Source organism: Arachis hypogaea, chromosome 8 (assembly GCF_003086295.3).
Source record: "Arachis hypogaea cultivar Tifrunner chromosome 8, arahy.Tifrunner.gnm2.J5K5, whole genome shotgun sequence".
NCBI classification, from domain to species: Eukaryota; Viridiplantae; Streptophyta; class Magnoliopsida; order Fabales; family Fabaceae; genus Arachis; species Arachis hypogaea.
The window spans coordinates 50,346,036-50,368,132 of record NC_092043.1 but is presented as its reverse complement, the minus strand read 5'-3'; the positions used below and the strand labels follow the sequence as shown (position 1 = coordinate 50,368,132).

The 22,097-nt window shown below is 29.2% G+C and overlaps 2 protein-coding genes and 1 long non-coding RNA gene across 3 annotated transcripts; 2 read left to right on the top strand and 1 right to left on the bottom strand.

Annotated features, from left to right (window-relative positions):
• The first annotated feature begins 296 nt into the window (after positions 1–296).
• LOC112708135 (HVA22-like protein e) lies at positions 297–3,252 on the top strand. Its single transcript, XM_025760290.3, has 5 exons — positions 297–731; positions 847–873; positions 963–1,085; positions 1,831–2,083; positions 2,996–3,252. Exons 1-5 carry the CDS (start codon positions 679–681, stop codon positions 3,017–3,019), a joined length of 480 nt encoding a protein of 159 aa, XP_025616075.1. The 5' UTR covers positions 297–678; the 3' UTR covers positions 3,020–3,252.
• A 9,059-nt stretch (positions 3,253–12,311) lies between these two features.
• On the top strand, positions 12,312–13,906 carry LOC112708493 (uncharacterized). The gene is made up of 2 exons (XR_003156352.3): positions 12,312–12,513; positions 13,460–13,906. It is a non-coding gene; the product is annotated as an uncharacterized lncRNA (long non-coding RNA).
• A 753-nt stretch (positions 13,907–14,659) lies between these two features.
• LOC112708134 (SWI/SNF complex subunit SWI3A) lies at positions 14,660–18,122 on the bottom strand. Its single transcript, XM_025760289.2, has 7 exons — positions 17,910–18,122; positions 17,245–17,816; positions 16,213–16,710; positions 15,732–15,889; positions 15,565–15,611; positions 15,065–15,225; positions 14,660–14,960 (listed from the first exon to the last, which is right to left on the bottom strand). The coding sequence occupies exons 1-7, from the start codon at positions 17,998–18,000 to the stop codon at positions 14,781–14,783; spliced, it is 1,707 nt and encodes a 568-aa protein (XP_025616074.1). The 5' UTR covers positions 18,001–18,122; the 3' UTR covers positions 14,660–14,780.
• Positions 18,123–22,097: the final 3,975 nt, after the last annotated feature.

Here is a 22,097-nt window from a genome sequence, read left to right as displayed (position 1 = left end):
TGTAAATCTAACTAATCTTGTCCTACTTGGTCAACATGTATATTTCTTACATTTCATTCTACTAATACCACATATTTAACCTTCATTATTTATATAAAACTAATAGTTTAAATATTAATCTATTATATTAAATAGTTTAATTAAATATTTTAAATCATTATTTGTATACAAAACAATAATTTACTCAGATAATTAACTTTTAAAGCTAACAATTTATAATTTAAAACTATGTTTTTAGAAAAAAAAATGATAGACTAAAATCTCTTTGAAAAGGACAAAAAAAAATATTGTATATCAAAATATTATATACATATATATCACCTAAAATACAACAATTAAAAAGGAAAAAAAAAAAAAGAAAAATTGTGATCTCTATCTATGTTTACATTCTTTTGTGTATGTTTCCAATGAGGGCCCAAGGATTCTTGCAAGTAGTGATATGATTTTCTTTATAAACAAGAAAGTTGAAGATTTTGTAACTTCACTTTCACACATTCATAGTTTTGGACAAGTGGCCAAACCTCATCATCAATCAAACAAACACATCACTTTCCTTTTCCAATATCTTTCTCTTCTTCTTCTTCTTCCTCAAAATCTTCTCTTCCATAAACTAATTAATAAGCTTCTATTAGTTTCATCTTCAATTCTTCTCTTTTGAAAATAACATATATAATATATATGGCGGGCAATAAGTTGTGGACTTTGCTCACACACCTTCATTCCCTTGCTGGGTAATAATTCTTAGCTCAAATTTTTGTGTTATTTAATTTTTATGGCTTCATATCTTGAATAATTATTACTAATTACTAATTAATTCATGCATCATGTATTATTATTTTCTTGCAGGCCGGTTTTGACGCTAGTGTACCCTTTGTAAGTATCAAAATGAATTCATTTTTTTATTAAGAGAAAAAAAAAAGGTACTCATAATAATAATATTATTATTGTTATGATTATGATAGGTATGCATCGGTGGTAGCCATAGAATCTCCATCAAAGGTAGATGATCAACAGTGGCTTGCTTATTGGATCATCTATTCGTTTCTCACACTTGCGGAAATTGTTCTTGAATCTCTTTTAGAATGGTAAGTTTTCAATAATATACCTTGCTCTTGTGTTTTATTTTGATACTTGTACGAATAATCTGCTTCGATTATGGTAATTATGGTTTTAGAATTTTTATATCTTGTTTTTCTCTTTAAGTTGGTGTTTTATCTATAAGAGAAAAATTCGTCTATGAAATTAAATGGTGGATAAAGTAAATTTTTTTTTTGAAATTTTTAAAAAATTTTAAAATATTTATATTTTATTTTATTTTAGTTTTATTTTGATAGTCTTTTATCTGATTTGCATGTGTTAAAGGCTATTTTTTTTTGAAAAATTAATTATCATATATATATTTGATCTAAACTAAAAATTTTAAAGACAAAACTAAAACAAAATAAAATTTAGAGTAAAATGATAAATAAATTTTGAGAATTATATTTTAGACATATTAGTCCTTAAAAAAATTACTAATAAAGTTTTATAAGATAACAAACTGGATAAGTTAATTTAAATTTAGATTTTCTATTCTAATTATAAAAATTAATTTAAAATAGTGTCAACATTTATTATTTTAAAAAATTTTATTGGTATTTATTTTTTTTAGAAACTAATTTATTTGAAGTATAAATCTTTAGGAATTTATTTGTTATTTTATTCTAAAATTTAAAAGTATTTTTATAATTTTAATAAATTTTAAAGACAAAAATATACTTTACGGATATTTTATTCATGCTTGTGAATAATGGAATGAGATGAAATAAGATTCGGGGATTGAATTTGCAGGGTTATAATTTGGTATGACGTGAAGTTATTATTTGTGGCATGGTTGGTATTGCCACAATTCATGGGTGCTGCTTTCTTGTATGAGAGGTTCGTCAGAGAGCACATACGGAGATATGTTACTGGAAGGGGCCAGGCCCACAACCAGCCCAGTTTGATCCAGGCCCAGCCTAAGATTCACAAGCAACAAACCAAGAAATCTCCCACTGGGTCCAAGCCCAGGAAGAAGTTTGTTGACTTCATCATACCCAAGAAAGTAAGTTCAATAAAGACACTTTTTTTAGATAACAGCTAATCTTATGCATTATTCATGTATTACACACTTATACAGTACACTTACACACTACATGAGTTTATTTAAGATTTTATTTTTCCTCTTATAAGACTTGAACCCGAATGTGATTGCCGTTAAGGAGGGCAAACCCTAGTTATATAGCATCTCTATTATTCAAATCCTAAGTCTTTTGGGCTTATTTAGTGTCAATTACGTTAGCTTATTTGCTGCTAAAAAAAGGAAAAGACTTATATAAGTTACTTTTTTTGTAGCAATAGTATTAATCAAAGTCTTTTTCCTTTTTTAACAACAAAGAAGCTATCGTGATTGACACTAAATAAACTACCCAAGAAAGTAAATTTACTAAACAATTTTTTTTTTAACTGATCAAAAAAGCAAATTTTATTAAAGAAGGTAAAAGTTATGGTTAAAAATAATTAATTTTTTAATGTAAAGAGTACTTTTATTTGTTTATTAATCTAAGAAGATTTTGGCACTGGGTAAATTATTAAAATGGTGAAAATAGCCACTTCTTTTGAAAGATTTAAAAATATAATAGAAATAAATGAAATATTATTTTAAGTAATAATTTGTATTTAAAATTGTATATTTGATCTAAATTTTTGTGGAACGTTAGATAAAATGTTGAGAAAGTTCATGAATTTTTTATCTTTAGAAATTCAAAGGTATTTCCGAAAAGATTTGCAGAAAAATTAATTGGCATAAAGTTATTAAATATAAAAATCTCTTATTTTTTAAATATGTTCGAAAAATTATATCAAATCTGGATATTTGAAGGTTTTTTTTTTTTGTTTGTCTTTCTCTATATATTTGGTTAATGATAATCATCAATTCTAATAAAATTGTGGTTGCTATTGTCTTGGATTGGTACAGGGTGATAATCAAGAGGCATATTGAACTAATAGAAGATCGGCGATGAACAATTGAATGTTTTTTTTTTTTTTTTTTGGCGTTAGTTGGTTTAATTTCATGTTTCCATCTATGTATATATGTATTAGTTAGTAATTAGAATCATAGATACCGTGTCAAAAGTTTAAATATTTGACTGTTGTGTGTGTAGTGTGTTTCATACTAAAGATATACTCCGTTAACGAAGTTTTCATTTTGAATATATTAGTTAATTCCGGTTATGGATATTTGTATTATAAAAAAATGATTAAAGTCGTTTTTAAAAAGTAATTTGTTTTTCAAATTGATTTTTGAAATATTTTTTTAATTAAATTCATCATGTAAAGATTTTAAGTTAGTTATATTAATTTTTTTTATCATTTTTTGTTGTTGATAGTATTAGGATTTATTTATATGATATGTTAAATGATATTATAATATACATTTGATTATTTTAATTGATTTTAATATTATAAATTTATGAAATTAGATTAAATTAATTTTAAATTAGAGATTTTAATATTTTAAAAAAAAATTTCATAGTTTAAATTAATTTGATCTAATTTTATAAATTTATCATATTAGTAGTTAATTAAAATTTTTAAGTGTGTATTGTAATGAAAAGTATTGGAAATAAGAAAAATGATAGAAAGATTAGTGTGATTAATTAATTTTTTACAAAAAAAATTAATTAAAAAATTGAAATAAATAATTTTTTAAAAATAAATTTGATCATTTTTGCATAAGAAAAATGTGTGTATATAATATATGATGTATAACTTTCACTTAATATGTGATTCCTTACTTGAATTTACATTTTCTGTTTTTTCATATGTGCTGTAACTTCAACTTGGCCTAAGGCTGAAGTAAAACGGTAAAACCTAATTCATGTTTATGTTGAGCTTTGATTTAGGGTAAGCACCAGTAATGATCACCGAATAATTCCCTTGGCTATATATTGAATTGAGTATATAGTTGGATTTCACAAGGTGCAACTTCAGAATGTTTAGATTTGTTTATTAAATTTAATTTTAATATATTATTATTATATAAAAAAAATTTAGACCTGTATTTAATTATGTATATTATGTTAATAAAAATGATTAGGGATAAACATTATTTTAATTTCTAAAATTTGAGTCAAAATCGAATTCGTCTTTATTTTTTTAATTGAAAATCATCTTTAATATTTTATTTGATATTAAAATTATCTTATTAAAATTATCCTTTCTATTTTATAAAATAAAAATATTCTTATATTTGTGTTGTCTTCAATCTTACCATCTACGTACCATTACTATTTTTACATTTTTTTACTTCCATAAAATATTAATAATCAAATTTAAAAAATATTAATTTCATCCATCATCAATAATAACACATAATTTAAATTCAAGAACAATAACAATATCAAATTAAATAACACATAATATATATATATATATATATATATATATATATATTTAAAAAAGGAAAAAAAAAAGAAGAGGAAGAGAATGACAGCACGACATTGACATAGGGAAGAGTCATCGTCGCCACTGGGAGGAACTAGGGAGGGAGGGAGGGAGAGAGAGAGAAAGAGTTTCCTTTTTCCTTTTTCTCATGGTCTTAGGAAGAGGGAGAGAGTTTTCTTTTCCCTTTTTCTCATGGCCTTAGCGATGATGCCAATCGTAAAAGAAATGTTACTTTTGATCTATACTACCATAACAGCGACGGAAGCGATTTACGATTTCTGCTGTCGACTATTGCAGAATTTTTATCAGGTTCGTGAGTTGACCGACTTTTAGAGCAGTTCTTGCAGATCAATACGAACGTGTTTAGGTGTTTGAGCAGTTCTCTGCTGACATCTTCTTTTTACATTAAATTCATATTCACCTTCTTTTTTTTTTATCTAAATGTGTATATGATGGTTAATTTGATTAGGTTGACGAAGATAAAAATAAGATTAGGATTAGAGAGATGAGAGGAGCAAAAATTAGGGAAAGAGGTGAGAAAGAGATGATTTGAGATAATGGAAGATAATGGAAGCTAGTGATTGAAGATGTTGGACAATAATGACGAAAGAAAGATGAGGGCTTTCATCTAACAGTGACGGTGAAAAGATTGATGATGAAAAATGAGGGCTTTCAACTGATTGAAGATGATAATATTTTTTTTTTAATTATCAAATTTTATAGACGGTAAATTTATCAAAAGAATGATTTTAATATTAAATTAAAGTTGGAAACCATTTTATACTAAAAAAATTTTAAAGACGATCTCAATTTTGATCCCATTTTTAGAAACTAAAACAATACTTATCCTAATTGATAATGCTAATTATATCAAATAATCCAATATAAATATTATATTTTTTTCAATTCTATTTTAAATTGTAATATAACATCAGAGTTTGGTTAATTTTTTCCTGATAAAAAATCAACACTCTCCTATTTAGTTTTCTTTCTTTTTTGGCCACCTTTCTGTTGTTATATTGGATTATCTAATACACAAAAGAGACTTATTTTTACTAATATTTACAACAACTTTCATAATATTATAATTCTCAACTATTCTACTTTACTAAACTCTCAACTATTCCACTCATCATATTATACTCTTCCCAACTACTCAATTAATTATTTTTGTCTAGTTGTTGTTGAGTGTATGGATCAAACAACTAATATTTTTACCAATATTTATTAGCCTACTAGTTTTGATCCCTAAGATCTTGAATTAAAATCAAATTCGTCCTTAATTATTTTTAATTGAAAATCGTCTTCAACATTTTATTTAGTCTTAAAATCATCCTTTTCAATTTTTAGGATAAAAATATCCTTACATTTGTTTTGCTTTCAATCTTACCATCCACCATAACCATCCTTACTACCACTACTGGCACATTTTCTTATTCCCATCAAATACCAACAATCAAATTTAAAAATATAAGACAATTTGCTTCCGCTTCCCTTTTTTTAGTAGCCTTAGTGATGACACCGGTCGTGAAAGAGGTGTCGCCTTCGAGCTATACTATGACGACAGCGAGGGAAACGATTCAAGGCCTCTGCTATTGCAGAATTTTTATTAGGTTCATGATTTGACCGACTTTTGGAGTAATTCTCGCAGATTGAAATGAAGGCGTTTGGGCGTTTAAGCAGTTCTCGATTGATAACATCTTTTTCTTTTTCTTTTTTTGCACTAATTTTTTTTTACACTCTTTTTTTCATCTGAATGTTTGTGTGATGGTTAATCTGACTAGGTTGATGGAGATAAAAATAAGATTAGGATCAGACAGATGAATAGAGCGAAAATTGGAAAAAGAAGTGAGAAAGAACGAGGTGATTCAAATAATGAAAAATGATAGAGGCTGATGATTGAAGATGATAATGGTAAAAAGATGAGGAATTTCATTTGATGACAACAGTGGGAAGATCGATGATAAAAAATGAGGACTTTTATCTAATTGAAGATGATAAGATTTTTTTTTAATTATCAAATTTTATAAAAAATAAATTTGTCAAAAGAATGATTTTAATATTAAATGTAATGTTTAGAACTATTTTATACCAAAAAAAAATTAGGAACAATATCGATTTTAATCCCAAATTTTAAAAATTGAAATAATACTTATTTCAAAGAGTTATCTTTCACATGTAAATAATTATTAAAAAATATATATAATTAAATAATTAAGTAAAATATTTTAGAATAATTTTTTTTACTGTTTAATAATCTTAAGGAAAAAAAAAGACAAGAAATAAAAGTTTGAGCCTCAAGAATTAATCTATAGGATATCTTCTATAACTAATTATTTAATTGAATAAATTAGATTCTAATGATTTTATTTTAAATCTTAAATACATTTATTTAATTGAAAAAAAAAATAGATCGACATAAATTTCTTTAAGCATGGATGATAATAATTTTTATTTTAAGCTTTTATAGAATTATATAAATAAGTGAGTTAAGTAATAAATTATTGTTATGTACGATAAATTTAAAATTATTATTAATATTTTGTTATTATCTAATATTTTTTTTATCAAGTTAAGATATCGTACATAATTAATATTAAAATTGTGGGCTAAAACTAATTTGAAGGGTTTAGGGGTAGACTTGAGGTCTTAGGTTTAATTGACAATGCTAATTATATCGAATGATCTGATTTAAATATTATATTTTTTTAAGTTCTATTTTAAAATGTAATATGGTATCAAAATTGGTTAGTTTTTTTCTGATAAAAAATTAATACTCACTTATTTAATTTTTTTTTTCAGCCACATTTCTGTTGTTGTATTGGATCATCTAATACATATAAAAAATTTATTTTTATTAATATTTATAACAACCTTTATATTATTATAATTCTTATCTTCTCCACTAAACTTTCAATTACTCTACTTTACTAAATTCTCAGACTATTCCACTAATTATATTATATTCTTCTCAACTACTTAACTAATAATTTTTGTTTAATTATTGTGGAAATTATGGATCAAATAACTAATATATTTACTAATACTCATTGATCTATTAGTTTTTGTAATCTAATGTCTAAATTTAAGTTTGTCTCGTTAATTTCCATCTGAATTTAAAATAGATATTAGAATATAATATGATTAATGGAGCAGTTGAGAAAACATAGTTAAAAGTTTAATGAAGTAGTTGAGAATTAGAATATTATGAAAGTGTTCGTAAATTTTTATTATATTAGGTGATCTAATAAGTCTTCTTTATTATATTAAATGATCTAATATAAAGATTATATTTTCTTCAACTCTATCTTAAATTATAACATAGTATCATAATTTTTTTTTATGAAGAATCAACACTCTCCCATTTAAATTTCTTTTTTTTCGACTACCTTTCTATTGTTATATTAGATTATCTGATATAACAAAAAAACTTATTTATATTAATATTTACAATTACCTTCGTAATATGTTAATTCTCAATCACTTCACTAATCATATTATACTCTTCTCAACTACTCAACTAATCACATTCGTCTAATTATTGTTGAGACTATAGATCATAGCTGATATTTTACTAAGATTCACTGTCTTATTCGTTTTCAGAATCTATTATCCAAATTCAATATTGTATCCTTAGCTTTTACTTAAATTTGAGAGGGATATTAGAGTATAATATAATGGCCATGTCTCTCGTAATTTTGAAAACGGTGGCTATAAGTGACTAAGGATTGACCATTAAATGAAGAAGTGACACTTGTCTTATGTCAAATTATAATTAATTTTTACCGTATACATAAAATGCTGCTTATCATTAATTCTGTGTCAGTAATTTAAAATTTTATTGTATCGACAAAAGTGAAATTTATGAAAATAAAAAGTGTATGTAATTTTTAATGTCCATTTCTTTAAATAAAATTAAGTTGTTCTCTTTCTTTTTATATTCTTGGCTGAATGAAGCTCCAAAAAAAATTTCCTTCTCTAACTAAAGCAAGAAATCAGAGAACCATAGAATCAAAGAAAGCGAGCAGAAGTGATATCTTCTTCTTATTCTCCTTTTTTATGGAGTCAAGTCGCTAAAGACCACCATCCTTCCAACGTCGAGATAGTGGGTGATGTTTTCTTTTTTCTGGACCTCCAGGATAGTGAAAGTGTCGGCAAATCTGAAAACTTGTTCCTCGACTCAGTTGCCAAATCTAACCTCACTAGCCCAACCAAAATTCGAAGGTAACGCATCTTAATACTAACAAAGAGGGTCTTCCACACCTCCGTCGCAAGTTCTCCACCACCCTAAAGTGGGATTAAATCCTTTTTTTTTAATATTACACATTCAATCTTTTAAGAAGAATAAATTTATGATTTTTATTTTTTTTTTATTATTTTATTCTTCCTTTTATGGAAGTAATTAAACAAAGGAAGAAAATTCTTGCACCTTGTTATGAAAATTATCGCACCATGTTAAAGTTCTTGAAAAACCATTAACTGGGTCAACTGTATAATTTTTTTTCGAGTATCAATATATGATAGGTGGGTTATATGTAGCCAGCTTAACCACCAAACATTAAGAGCCACCATAGACAGCACCTAATATAATTACTGAAGTTATTGATAAGAATATAATATGATTAGTGGAGGAATTGACACTTTAATAGAGTAGTTGAGAATTAGGATATTACGAAGGTTGTTATAAATAGTAATATAAATATGTCTCCTTTGTTGTATCAAGTGATCCAATGCAAAGATTATATTTTTTTGAGCTCTATCTTAGATTATAACATGGTATCAGAGTTTAGTTAATTTTTTTAAATAAAGAATCAACACTCTTCCGTTTAATTTTTTTTCTTTTTTTGGCCACCTTGTTGTTGTATTGGATCATCTGATACAACAAAAAAATATATTTATACTAATATTTACAGCAACCTTAATAATATTCTAATTCTCAATTATTCCACTAAACTCTCAACTGCTCCACTAATTATATTATACTCTTTTCAACTATTCCACTAATTATATTCGTTTAATTTCTATTGGGACTATGAATCAGATAGTTAATATATTTACGAAGACTTGTTACCTTACTCGTTTTTAGAATCTAATGTCCAAACCAAAGATTTTTTTAGCTTATACTTGAGCTTGACGGGTAATATTTGAGTATAACATGACTAGTGGAGTAATTGAGAAGGATATAAATGTATAATATGATTAGTAAAGTAGTTGAGAACTGGAATATTACGAAAGTTGTTGTAAAAGTATTGTTTTGCTTCTTAAAGTTTAAGGACAAAATCAAAATCAATCATTTATCTTTTTTTTATTATGATAATTGATAAGCATTGTTTTAGTATTAAAATTATCCTTTTGATGACAATTTTACCCTTTATAAAATTTGATCACCAAAATAAAAACGCTCTCCTCCATAGTCTCCTTCTTCCTTCTCATCTTCTTCTCCCGTTTTCACCCTTTTCAAGTCACTATCTTCTATCATCAGAGCTACTTCAAAGTAGTTTTTTTCTCTTTCTCTTTAGTGAGCTCCCTCCACGTAGTTTGTCTCTCCGTCTTGCCTCCTGTCACACCACCAATAACATGATTTGGCTATTCGTCTTCTCCGGGGTTACACCGCCGACGACGCGATTTGGCCTTCGTCTTCTCCCCTATTACACCACTGCGACTCTCTTCAAGTTTCCAGCATCACTGTCTGCACATCCCCCTCCGTCCTTGCATGCGCCTCTATGTCGTCCTCTGTTGCTGCATCTTTTTCATGCAGTGCCGTCACCATTCTCATGCACTACCACCACCACCATGCAGCTCTATCGTTGCTGTTATTACAGGTAAGTTAAGATTTAAGTTCCTAATTTTCTAAAATTAGGGTTTAAAAATTTTAAATTAGGGTCTTCAATGATTTTAAATTAGGGTTTAATGATTTCTGAAGTTAGACTCTCTCTGTTTGTTGTTGTTATTGTTGTTGTTGTTGAATTTAAAAGATTTGAAGTTTAGTATTGTTGAATTTGAAAGATTTAAAATGTGGTATTATTAGTGGTGGTGACACATGACCATAGAAAAAAAGACTGTGTGTGGTGGTGGTGACAAAGGAGTATTATGTCATTTAAAAAAATTATTGTTAGAAAGGATAATGTTAATACTAAATATAATGTTATGGCTCATTTTGATTTTGATCTCAAATTTTAAAGATCAAAATAATACTTATCTCTAAATATTAGTATAAATAAATATTTTTTGTTGTATCAGATAATCTAATATAAAAACTATATTTTTTCAGCTGTCTTAAATTATAACCATATGTACTTTTAATAATGTCCAATGTCAATAACAATGAGTAAATAGTCAAATTAGTCATTGAAAAATTACTCATTTTTTAAATTTGAAAGATTTTTTCAATTAAATTCGTCCTTTAATAATTATAAATTTGTTATGTTAGTCCTTCCGTCACTTTGTTTGTTGATGGTGTCAAAATTTGTTAATGTGACACGTTAAGTGACACCTCAACACATACTTAGAAGTTTTAATTGACTATTAACATGATTAGTTTATGAAATTAAATAAAATTAACTCCAAATTGAGGAATTTCAATGCCTCAAGTTCTCCCGACAATTGGATTTTTATTTGATCTAATTTTATAAACTTATTATGTTAATAGTCAATTAAGACTCCTAAGTGTGTGTTGGAGTGTCACATTAGCAAATTTTAATATTATCAACAAATAAAGTGACAGAAGGACTAATATGAATAATTTAAAATATTTAAAAGACGAATTTAATTAAAAAAAATTTTGGAGACTAATTTAAAGAACGAGTGATATTTTAGAGATTAATTTGACTATTTATTCCGATAACAATAATATAAATTTTTTTAAATTATTTTTTATTAATTACTTAGGTAATTTTGTATTCATACGCACATATATATTACTTTGTTTAGGATAACTTGCTAAATCAAGTGAACTATAACTCCCAAAAAAATTGAGCTACTTATGCTTTTTGCGAAAATGAAAAAGAAAATAAAAGTCCACCTTAATTTGTTTGTTACTTCTAATAATTTTTCTAAGACATTCTTTATTTTACTTAAAGTTGCATTAGTATTCCTCAAAATTTCTGATCTTATATTCTTATTACGTGATCCAAAGTAATAGTAACACAAAACAGTTAAAACTTAAAAGTGTTGTTGTACTTTAGTCATTTTCAAAATGTTTAATTTTTTTTTAAATTTAACCCGATAAAAAAATGTAGGATTTTATTTTGGATTTGTCTGAGTTTTTTGTATAGATTTTTTTATTGGTTATATATATATATATATATATATATATATATATATATATATATATATATATATATATATGTATATATTTTGGAGAATAACAACGATTGAATTTTAGATTTTTTATTTGTAAAAATTCTGATATGTTATAAAATTATTTCTCCTTAAAAACTTAAAATAATAAGAAGGAGGCACATAAATAAATATGTCTCTAACACTAACAAATACATGTAAATTAAGGAAATAAAGGAATGATTAGTGACTTTATTCGATAATGAATACTTTGGTCGGAGTAAAAAAAAAATAACATTATTGCGAAACAATTTTTTTCTTTTTTATTATTAAAAAACTGTTTTGAGAGTTAGTTATCTGTCAAACAGATTTGTATTGTTATTTTTCTATAATTTTAATTGCAATAAACAGCTGACATTGTAAAGGTGAAATTCAAAGAAAAGCAGTTATATGATGACCGAGTTTAACGGCAATCTAAGTTGACTTGATTTTAATTTATTAGGTTATTAATTTCTTCTAAACAAACAGATAGATTATAACATGTTGTTTTACTCATTCCACCCGAAAAATTATCTCACTGATTTCCTTTAAAAATGGCCAATTTTGCTTTTCAGAATGTCAAACCTCTCTTCTTCCAACTCCAAATAAAAGAGAAGGTGGTTTGGTTATTATTGTGCTCCAGAGCCATTCATGCAATGATTCGTTAATTATTGTTCATTGTTGCTGCTAACTCGCAAGGGAAAATTAAATTATTAAAGTGGAAATTAAGAGGTTTTTCTTCTTTTCCTAAGGACTCCATCTCATTCATCATTCATTTAATTTATAATGGATTTAATTTTTTCTTTGGTTTAACTACTCTGTTTGATTCGTATAGCTTTAATAAATTTTCAATTAGGTAATTATACTTATTTTCTTTTTAATTGATTGAGTTTTTATACTACATCAAATTTTGTAACTAAGTCCCTGTTAACATAAAAATATTATAATCAACTGAATATTATGTTAATTAAAATAGAATATTTTGTTAATTCTAATATTTTTGTCATTGCAGATACTTAATTACAAAATTTATATGATATAAAGACCTAATTAAAAATTCAATAAAATTATAAGGACGGACAAAATAATTAAATATTTTTGCTTTTTTTCTTTTTTACCTTGTAACTAATGTGGTAATTTCTTTACTTTATTTCATTTGTTTCAAGTCGTTATGTTAAAATTTATTTTTTGAGGAAATTAATGATGCTGCATTATTGCTGTGGTATGAAGTTTGTGATTATGCATGCTCTTGTTGTTTCTCACTAAATTAGTTTGTTATTGTTGGATATTGTGAAGATCATAATGGGCATCAATTGCATTGATATGTAAGGATATTTTAAAATCTTGAAGATTAACCCATTAGTGTTTTTCTTTTTTTTTTTTTTCCCTAAAAAATACTCTATATACACACTATAAATTAGGCCAACCATAATACACGTTGTTTCACACTTCTTTTAAACAAAATAATCAAATTTCACACAGTAAAAAAAATCAAACATACAATAACTAAATAAACATTTTAACAAACACCAAACACATATTCTTATATGTATAGTATCCTATTTGAATTTTTAATTATACTAGTTTAATTTTCTGAACACATTAATTTTTAGTGTACACGTAGCATCTGATTAACTTGCTTAATGACCAATAATTTGTTTTTCTTCGTGTATCTCAGGTGTGGTGAAAATCAGTTTCTTAGAAAGGAGCACAGTAAAAAATCATCAGAAAACTAAGGAACAACAATAACAATAATAAACAAATCATCAATGGCTTCCATTCTTAGAACCACTGTTTTGATAATAATCCTAAGCATGTTGGTGTTGGAGCTACAACCAGCAGTTGTTGTTGAATCAGCATTTGCCACTCCTCTAAGCCCTTGCACCGCTTCAAATTGCACTGTAGAATGCAAGAAAATTCTGAAGGAGAAGTTTAAGAGTGCAGAATGTACAACATCTACACCTAATAAGTGTGTTTGCTTTGATTGAGAATACTACAGTGTTTCAAATTGTAATTAATGACTATCATTTATCATCATTGAACACAAACACACACTCTCTCTCTCTCCTTATTGTTATTCTTTCATTCTTTTTAATATAAATAATCAAATCCGTTTTATTTTTAAGGTGGTGATGTTATTAAATTATTGGTGTGCTTGGTTTAAGGTTAAAAAATTTGAGAATATTTTGTGAGAGAATTTTATATATTAAACTCGTCTGTTTAATATTATAAATTGTCTAAAGTTGTTTTAAATGTTTTCAAAAATAAATTACAATTACTTTTGCTTTATAATATATATTTAGAAGCTAACTTATATTCACTCTTTACATGGAAATAGTAAGTATTTATGCTTTGTGTTGGGAATAAAATGTCGATAATTATGATAATATAATTTATTTAATATTCCTGTAAGATCATTTCCAAAAACAGATTAGAATAACTTAAAATAAGTTAGAGTTCTTTTATTTTAAATAAAAGTAAAAATATTGTGGTATCATATTCTAAACTTACACATATCTCTCACATATCTCTCGCGTTTGAATTTTGAAGGATTATTAGGTGTTAATATACCCAAGAGCCAAGAAGTAATAAAGTAATTGATAATCATTTATTATGTTTTATAAATTTTATTCAAATAATATAGAATCTTTATGTTAAGTCATGTCTTAAGAGTTTCAAATTGTTTATCTAATTATCTTAGCTTTAAACCATTGTCCGTTTGGACTAATTCTAAACTCAACCAAATATAACTCTCCTATACTTAACTGTTGAAACTGTACATGAAATTTATTTGGATATGAATTACCTCCACTTTTACCAAGCAATCAAACATACCCTAAGTGTCAAACAAAAATTAACAGAGCATAATAGAAAGAGCTTTCTGAAAGTGGTTAACGAATTTACTTCTGTGCTTTATGGTGTGGTAAACTGGTAATATCAATGGTCCAATAATGATAAGCCATAGAGCACAAAAATCAAACAGATACAAACAATCTGGTCTAAGATTTGACATAAGAATAATCTTTCCGTCTAGTGATTCCAGATCTAAATGTCCTCCTTAAAACATCAATCCGTTCAGTTAAGATAGAATCTTTTAGCTCCTCTATTTCAGCGTGTTCCTTTTCCATCAACAGCTCCAGATCATCAAAATGTCTAACCTTGTGTTGCAATTTCTTAACCTAGGAAGCATAAAAGATAATTAGTAAAATGAAAATTGAAATAAAGAATTGGAAATCAAGTGAAAAAAGTTTGCAGGGATGAATTCTTTTGAGGTAGTAGCAACCTGTGCGTCAATTATAGTAGCTACTAAAAGTTCAACCTCTCTGTCTTCCTGGTCCGCTAATAACTTTGCTCGTGCAGCAGCAGCTCCGAGAGCAGTTGCAATGGCGGCTCTTACACGCAGTGTCAAGGGTATGCCATCCTTTTGGCCTCTGGCATCTATTTCTGCAGGAATAAGCTCTCTTGTTAAAGGCGAAATGCAGCAATAGTTCAAAGAATCGTAACTAATGGTGTGATACAAGGCGCCAGAAAATATGAGAAATTATCATTCATGCGTGTTGTAATTTTTCAAGAAGTAAATAAATAAAAACTATTTATTTATCATGATAAGAAAGCTTGAACTGAACATCCCCAGATGGAGAAAGGACTCAAAGTAGAAACTAAGACAGAATCTTACTGCAATTACAGACTTACAGGAGGCACTGACACATACTTAACAGATAGGCTATTTGTTTGAATAAAGGCATATCAGAATATCATCTTCAAGTAAAAACAGTAAAATACCTGATTGATTGGACGACTTCATCTCTACACCTTCATCCCCATGGGCTCTGAACACAAACACACAAGATAAAAGGATTTAATAAACTGAAGGCACAACTTAAGAGCATGTTACCATCTAGCACAACCCGAATGATAATAAAACCAAGTGATTTTTATGTGTGGAAAACCTTGCTGAATTATTTGCAGAGTTCACACTAAGAGCATAATCCTCTTCAACATCAAATATCTCCCTTGGACACAGGTTCTCATCACAAAGTGCCATAGTAGCAGCATCAGCTGCAGCCGCTGTGATATGAGGATCAACCACACTAGCAATAAGCCCCACCTAATCCAAAATATCATTAACTAATTTTTATACTTATACATGAGAAATGGAATGTAAATAACTGAATGTGAAACAAATTAAAAAGAATACAAATATCACTTGAGATCCAAATTAAATATATACAGTTCATTCTTCTGGGCTCTGGCTAATATATACTAGAGCTGAGCTGTATACCTCATTAACCAATAAAGCAAGTCTTTCAAAAATTCTATGAATGTTATGCTCATAAAAGCACCCTAGCAACAGGAGAAGTTCAACCAGGTTCTGGAAAGTTCCTGGCACAACATAGGAATTCAAAATTCAGGATTACACCTAGACCTTACCTGCATCAATAGTGAACTGCTGGTATCTGAGAGAGGAGCAACGCGTTGTCTTTTTGAAGGACTTTCCTCAACAGCATCTCCATTCTGCTCGTTTTCATTCGTAAGATCGTGAGACTGATCCTGCGCCTTTGAAGTTTCTTGATGGTTAGACGATGATGATGATGACTGAACTTGTTTTACATTGTTCACGTAGCCATTAACACTATTACTGTTACCATTTCGGTGAGCAGAGCCCAACATGAGCTCCCCAAAGGGCAGCTCAATGAGTTTTGAGATGCAATCAAGTTTACTCTTTGTTTGAACACTTTGAGCCACTAGGTCCCAGTTATCCCCATGCTTCATAACAGATTCTAAAAGGAGAAGTGTTTCTCCCTCAGTCCACACAGCTCCCTGTTCGCCACTATTTTCACTGGACACGGTTAATGTGAAATCCTCCGCAGACCTATTATCTCCATAATTTTTATTTGTGAAACATTTTGCACAAATCATGAAATTATCCTGTGACATTACGAACACAATAGGACAGCAAATCATATCACTATCGGTTTAAGAAATATTGCATATCGAAAGATTAATCACCAAGGACATAATAAAATTAGCATGCAGTTGCAGGAAAAAGTTGTAACTCGTTCATCAGCGAGCCAATACTCAAAACCCCTTCAATATCCAAAATTCTTACCATACTGAAATTGTTCTCTTGATAAGCAAGGGATAATAAACCTTGCCACAAACATATTCAAAACAGAAATGTTACATAGATTTACAATTTACTTTGTTACAAACAGTGCTCCCCACCACCACCCCTTTCTTTTCACCACCTGATTTGGTTTTCTTCCACAATGAAACAATTTAATCCCAAATGCATGTTAGTTAGTAGCACATCGATATCCAGTGAAGATGAAAATATAGGAGCATTAAATTTTCAACAGAAAGCACAACAATGAGGTGATTTTATAGATAATTTAAACATAATATTCTTTAATTACAGAACAGAACCACGAGAACAAGAACTTTACTTAATAAATAAAATACCTTGCTACTTCGGTAATGTCCAGAATCAATTTTATCGCCACAGAACCCACAATTCATCTCCTTCTGCTTCTGCTTCATCAAATCCCCATACACATCCGAGTAACTCGCCAGCGGCGGCAATTTCACACAATCCGAACTAAAACCCGAACTCGGACCCGAACCATCCTTAGTCGTTGCGCCACGTGGCAGTGTAATCGGCTTCAGCGAGTTCGGTGTCGCAACTACCCTTATCCCATTGGGCGCACCTTCCTCAACCCTAACCCTCCACCCTTCGTCCTCAGCACCACCACCACAACCTTCCGCATCGGTGTCCCCTGAGGTTGCACCGTAGTTGATCAAACCCCAACCTTCGAGCGCCGTGAAGACCTTGCGGAGGAGCGTGACGTCGCCGACGAGTGATTTTCTGACGTCGGTGAAGAGGAGCTTCCTCGTAGGATCTTCCCTGTACTTGTTGATGACGAAGTCTCTGTACTCCTTGTAGATCTTGGGTGAACGAGACATGGATGTTCCATCGAAGAATTCTCTCAGCGTTGTTCTCTCTGTCTCGTGGATTTCGTCCCATGCGAACCACCCTGCAGCACCGCAAAAACGACCTCGTTTTAGGTTCAAAGTAAATTAGGGTTTGCAGAGAAGAGAGTGAGTGAGTGTGTTTCGTTGTTGCTTACTTGAAGAGCTTGGGATAGTGTAGAGTTCGAGCTCCGAATCGGAGTCTTCGGTTCGACCCGGGTTGGAATTCGGGTCTTTTGAGAGCTCCATTTTGTGGCGGGGTTTCCGGCGCTTCAGCTATTACTTCTCCGGTGTTGTTCAGATTTATATTGGCGGTGTTCAAGTCAGCTACAAATTACCGTGTTAAAGGGTTTTCTTCTTCTAAACGATGTAGTTTGGCTCCTCTATTTATTTTCGTTATTTTCGTTTTACTATTTTTATAATTTTTAAAAACTCGCTTAAAATAAAATTCAAATGAAATTTTTTTCAAAATATTATTTGTATAACAAAATCAAGACAATTAAATTTTTAAAAATATTGATCTTAAATTAATTAATTTAAAAAAAATACCAATTAAATTTTTAAATAATAAACGGTAGACATATATATCATTCTGTCAATAAATAATACGAAACAAAGCAGAAATATTTATGTATTTTGTTGTTTAGTGTTGTCTCTTTACATTTTACTGTCACATGAATAGAAAAACGATATAATTTTGGACAATGAAATATTTATTTATTATCTTATATACTTTATCAATTATTTTTTATTTATCACAAATTCTATCAAAACAATTTAGTTTCGCTTCAAAAAATCTTATTTACATAACTATCTTTTATAAATAGACACGTCAATACATATAAATATCATCATTAAATTTTAGTGAATGAATTGATAGAAAGACATTATAAATGCATAATTTACTATCCTCAAAGACTAAATTAATATATTTTTTTAAATTAATTAAGTTGAAGTCAAAATCTTCAAAAATATAATTATCACTTTATTCTATTTTATAATTATGCAATTAAAAATACACATCACTATCTAATGCACTCTACCCCTAAAACAAAAAAACACACACAAAATTATTTCAATAAAAATGCTAAAAATATCTTTTTATAATGATCTATATTTAAAAATATAATTGATTTATTTTATCATATTTTAAGTAAAGATAATATTTTTATAGTATATACAGACTAAATCCTAAAATATATCATTCAAAAATTAAAATAAAATATCTTTAAACAATTCTAAAATTTGTATTGGAATATCCATAAAAAGGTAATTTAGATTTCAACAAGTGCCTGCCCTCGCAAAACAAGTCAAAGTGGTAACGATGATACAACGAAAAAGCTCCCTCCTCCTTAATCATGAACCTCCTTTTTTTTTAACTTAACACTACCTCCACCTACTCATAAATCGAGTTACATATACCTTTGAGTTTCATCTTCGAACAACATTTCGTGGCACCACCAACTGTTATTAGCAACAATGATGATGATACTACTGTATTTTTTCTCTACCCTCCTCCTCCTTCTTTGTTTCAATACTGCAAAATCTAATTATTTTATATCATACTATAAAATCTAATTTTTTTTTTGGTTTTTCATAGTATTCCATAACTCTTGACACTTACTTAAACGGACTAGTAAACTAATCACTATACCAACCCAATTTAATAATCAAACATGTTTTATCTTGTAATCAAACTCGAGAATCAAGATTATACTTCACAATTTAGTTAAGAATCCACCTATAAATTCAAAAACCATAATATAATCAAACACATGCTTTAAATCATATTTCAAAACTTAGTTATAATAATCCAAGTCAAAATTTTCAAATTATATTATAATCAAACATACTTTAAATTATGTATCAAAATTTGGTTATAATCAAACACGATGAAAGTAACAATTAAACATAAAGAACATGTTTATTTATTTTTTGGCTAACAGAAACCATATTAACAAGAAGATTTTAATTTCATTAAAAAACAAAAACGAAAAAATTTATGAAATTAACATTATTAGTGTTTTTCATATTTGCTATTGATATGATGGGGTAGGAGCGTGCATGGTCCGGCCCGAAGACCCGGCTCAGCTCCGAGCACATTAGGGATTAATTTGGTGTGACTTTATCGGGTCTAGGGCCGGGTAAGGGCCTAAAAAATAGACCCGGTTATTATTTCGGGCCGGGTCCTAACCATGGCTCGGGTCACCCGAAGCCAGCCCGGTTGCTCGGTCATCGTACACAATTAATATTTTGTGTTATTAATAATGGATGGTGACTATTCTTATGTGAAATTTAAATATTGTAAACCTTAATATTTTGTGTAATTAGTTATTATAAGACTATAAATTAATGTTTTATGTTTAAAATGCATAAGATTTTAGACTAATGCATAATGTTGTGTTATTTGTATTGATTTAAATATTTGGTGTTATTATACAATATTAGTATTGATTATAGTTATACTTTAATTTTAGAGAAGAGTTGGTTCTTGTTATATTTTTCTAAGTGAATTTTACTATGTCAAATAATAGTTGTAGTCTTGGAAATTTGGATATTTTCACATGCTAGCTTATAAGAAGGTATCAAGGTAATGTAATGTTAATGACCCGGTTTTCACTCAGTTTTTACCTGGTATAATCGTGGCCCGAAAGTGTATAAGTTTCATCGGGTTTAGGGCCGGATTCGGGTCTACTAGATAGACCCAGTATATATTTCGGATCGAATTTGGGTCACATCGAATCCGGTTTCACCCGATTACATAGTTGTAAGAACTGGACCGGACCGGCCGGTTCGACCAGAAAACCGGTGAACCAGACCCATAATCGGTCCGATTGAGTGATGTAACTGGATAAGAAAGAGAGCCGTTTCGAACTGGGTTGAACCAGCCGATTTTGATGAAAATTGGAAAATCGGCGGTTTCTGATTAACCGACCGGTTCGGAAATGTTTGTTTTTTATTCCTTTTCCAAAACGACGTCGTTTTGGTTTATTTAAAAAAAAAAACCTACGGGCTACCAAACCCCACCCCACCCCAGTTTCCACTTCCCCTTTTCCCCCAACCCTAACGGTGCCTAACCCTATCTGCCCTCCGCCTCACCTCACTCTGCCACAGACTCACAGTGTCACTCACCCAGCCGCCAGCCGCCCGCCGTCATCCTCTTCGTCTCACCGCTGGTCTGAACTCTGAAGGAACCAACTCAACCAAGGAAGTAGGAACAGGACAGACCCGCGGCTGTCTCTCATCACCGTCGTCGTTGCCGCGCCGTTGCCGCGCCGTTGCCCTCGCCCTTGCTGCGCCGTCGAACTCGCCGTTGCCTCGCCCTTCTGCTCTGTGACTCTGTCAAACAGGTTAGCTCCAGTTCTGTAATCTGCTTCTACTCTGTTCTGCACTTCTTGCTGACTTGCTGTTACAGTGTTATGAATATGCTTGTTAAAATTTCTGGGATGAATATGCTTGTTGAAAGCTTTAGTCTTTTTTTGTTATGAATTATGTTTTTTTTGTTGATTTGTTCTGTGTTTTATATGCTTGTTAAAAACTTGAAAATTTGTTGTTTTGTTGATTTGTACTGGAAATATGAAATATGAAATATGAATTATATGCTTGATTTGAATCTATGAAATATGAATATGCTTGTCTTGCTGAATAGGAAATTTAACTATTTAAGATTGCTTGTTGACTAATGTTTGTCTAGGTCTCTAGGATGAATATGCTTGTGCTGTGAATTTAACTATTTATGCCTTTAAGGTTGCTAGATCAATTGGATTTGGAAGATGATCGGGATGATGATGGAGCTAATAATTATGTGAAAAATGCAAATCAAAATGAAACCAATCAGGATGTAGCTCCACATTTGTCAGATGAAGAGCAACTTGCCGACTTCGAAATCACTCCTTGGATTTAATTTATGAATTGTTATCCATATTGTGTTTAATTAAGATACTAATGTACTAGTACTAACTACTTTCATGTTTATCTTTGTATTAGTTATATTTAGACTTTGAAACTTGGTTGTTTTTAAAATGTTGGTGAAGAACTAACGATATGTATTTTGAATTTATTAAGTTTATGACTATTTTTAGTATTTTATATTTTTTATTTATGTGAAACCGGTTTTACCGGTTCAACCAGCGATTTATTGGTTGAACCAATAAACCAGTAAACTAGTAACCTGACCGGTTCGATCACCGGTCCGGTTCTTACAACTATGCCCGACCATGCACACCCCTATGATGGAGTTGGCGTGGGGTAGGTGAGCCTAAGAGTGATGGTGGGAATTAGCGCCTATTCGAAGTGGAATTGATTTTTCAGATATTGTGAGTTATGTAACATATTTTTATAGAGGG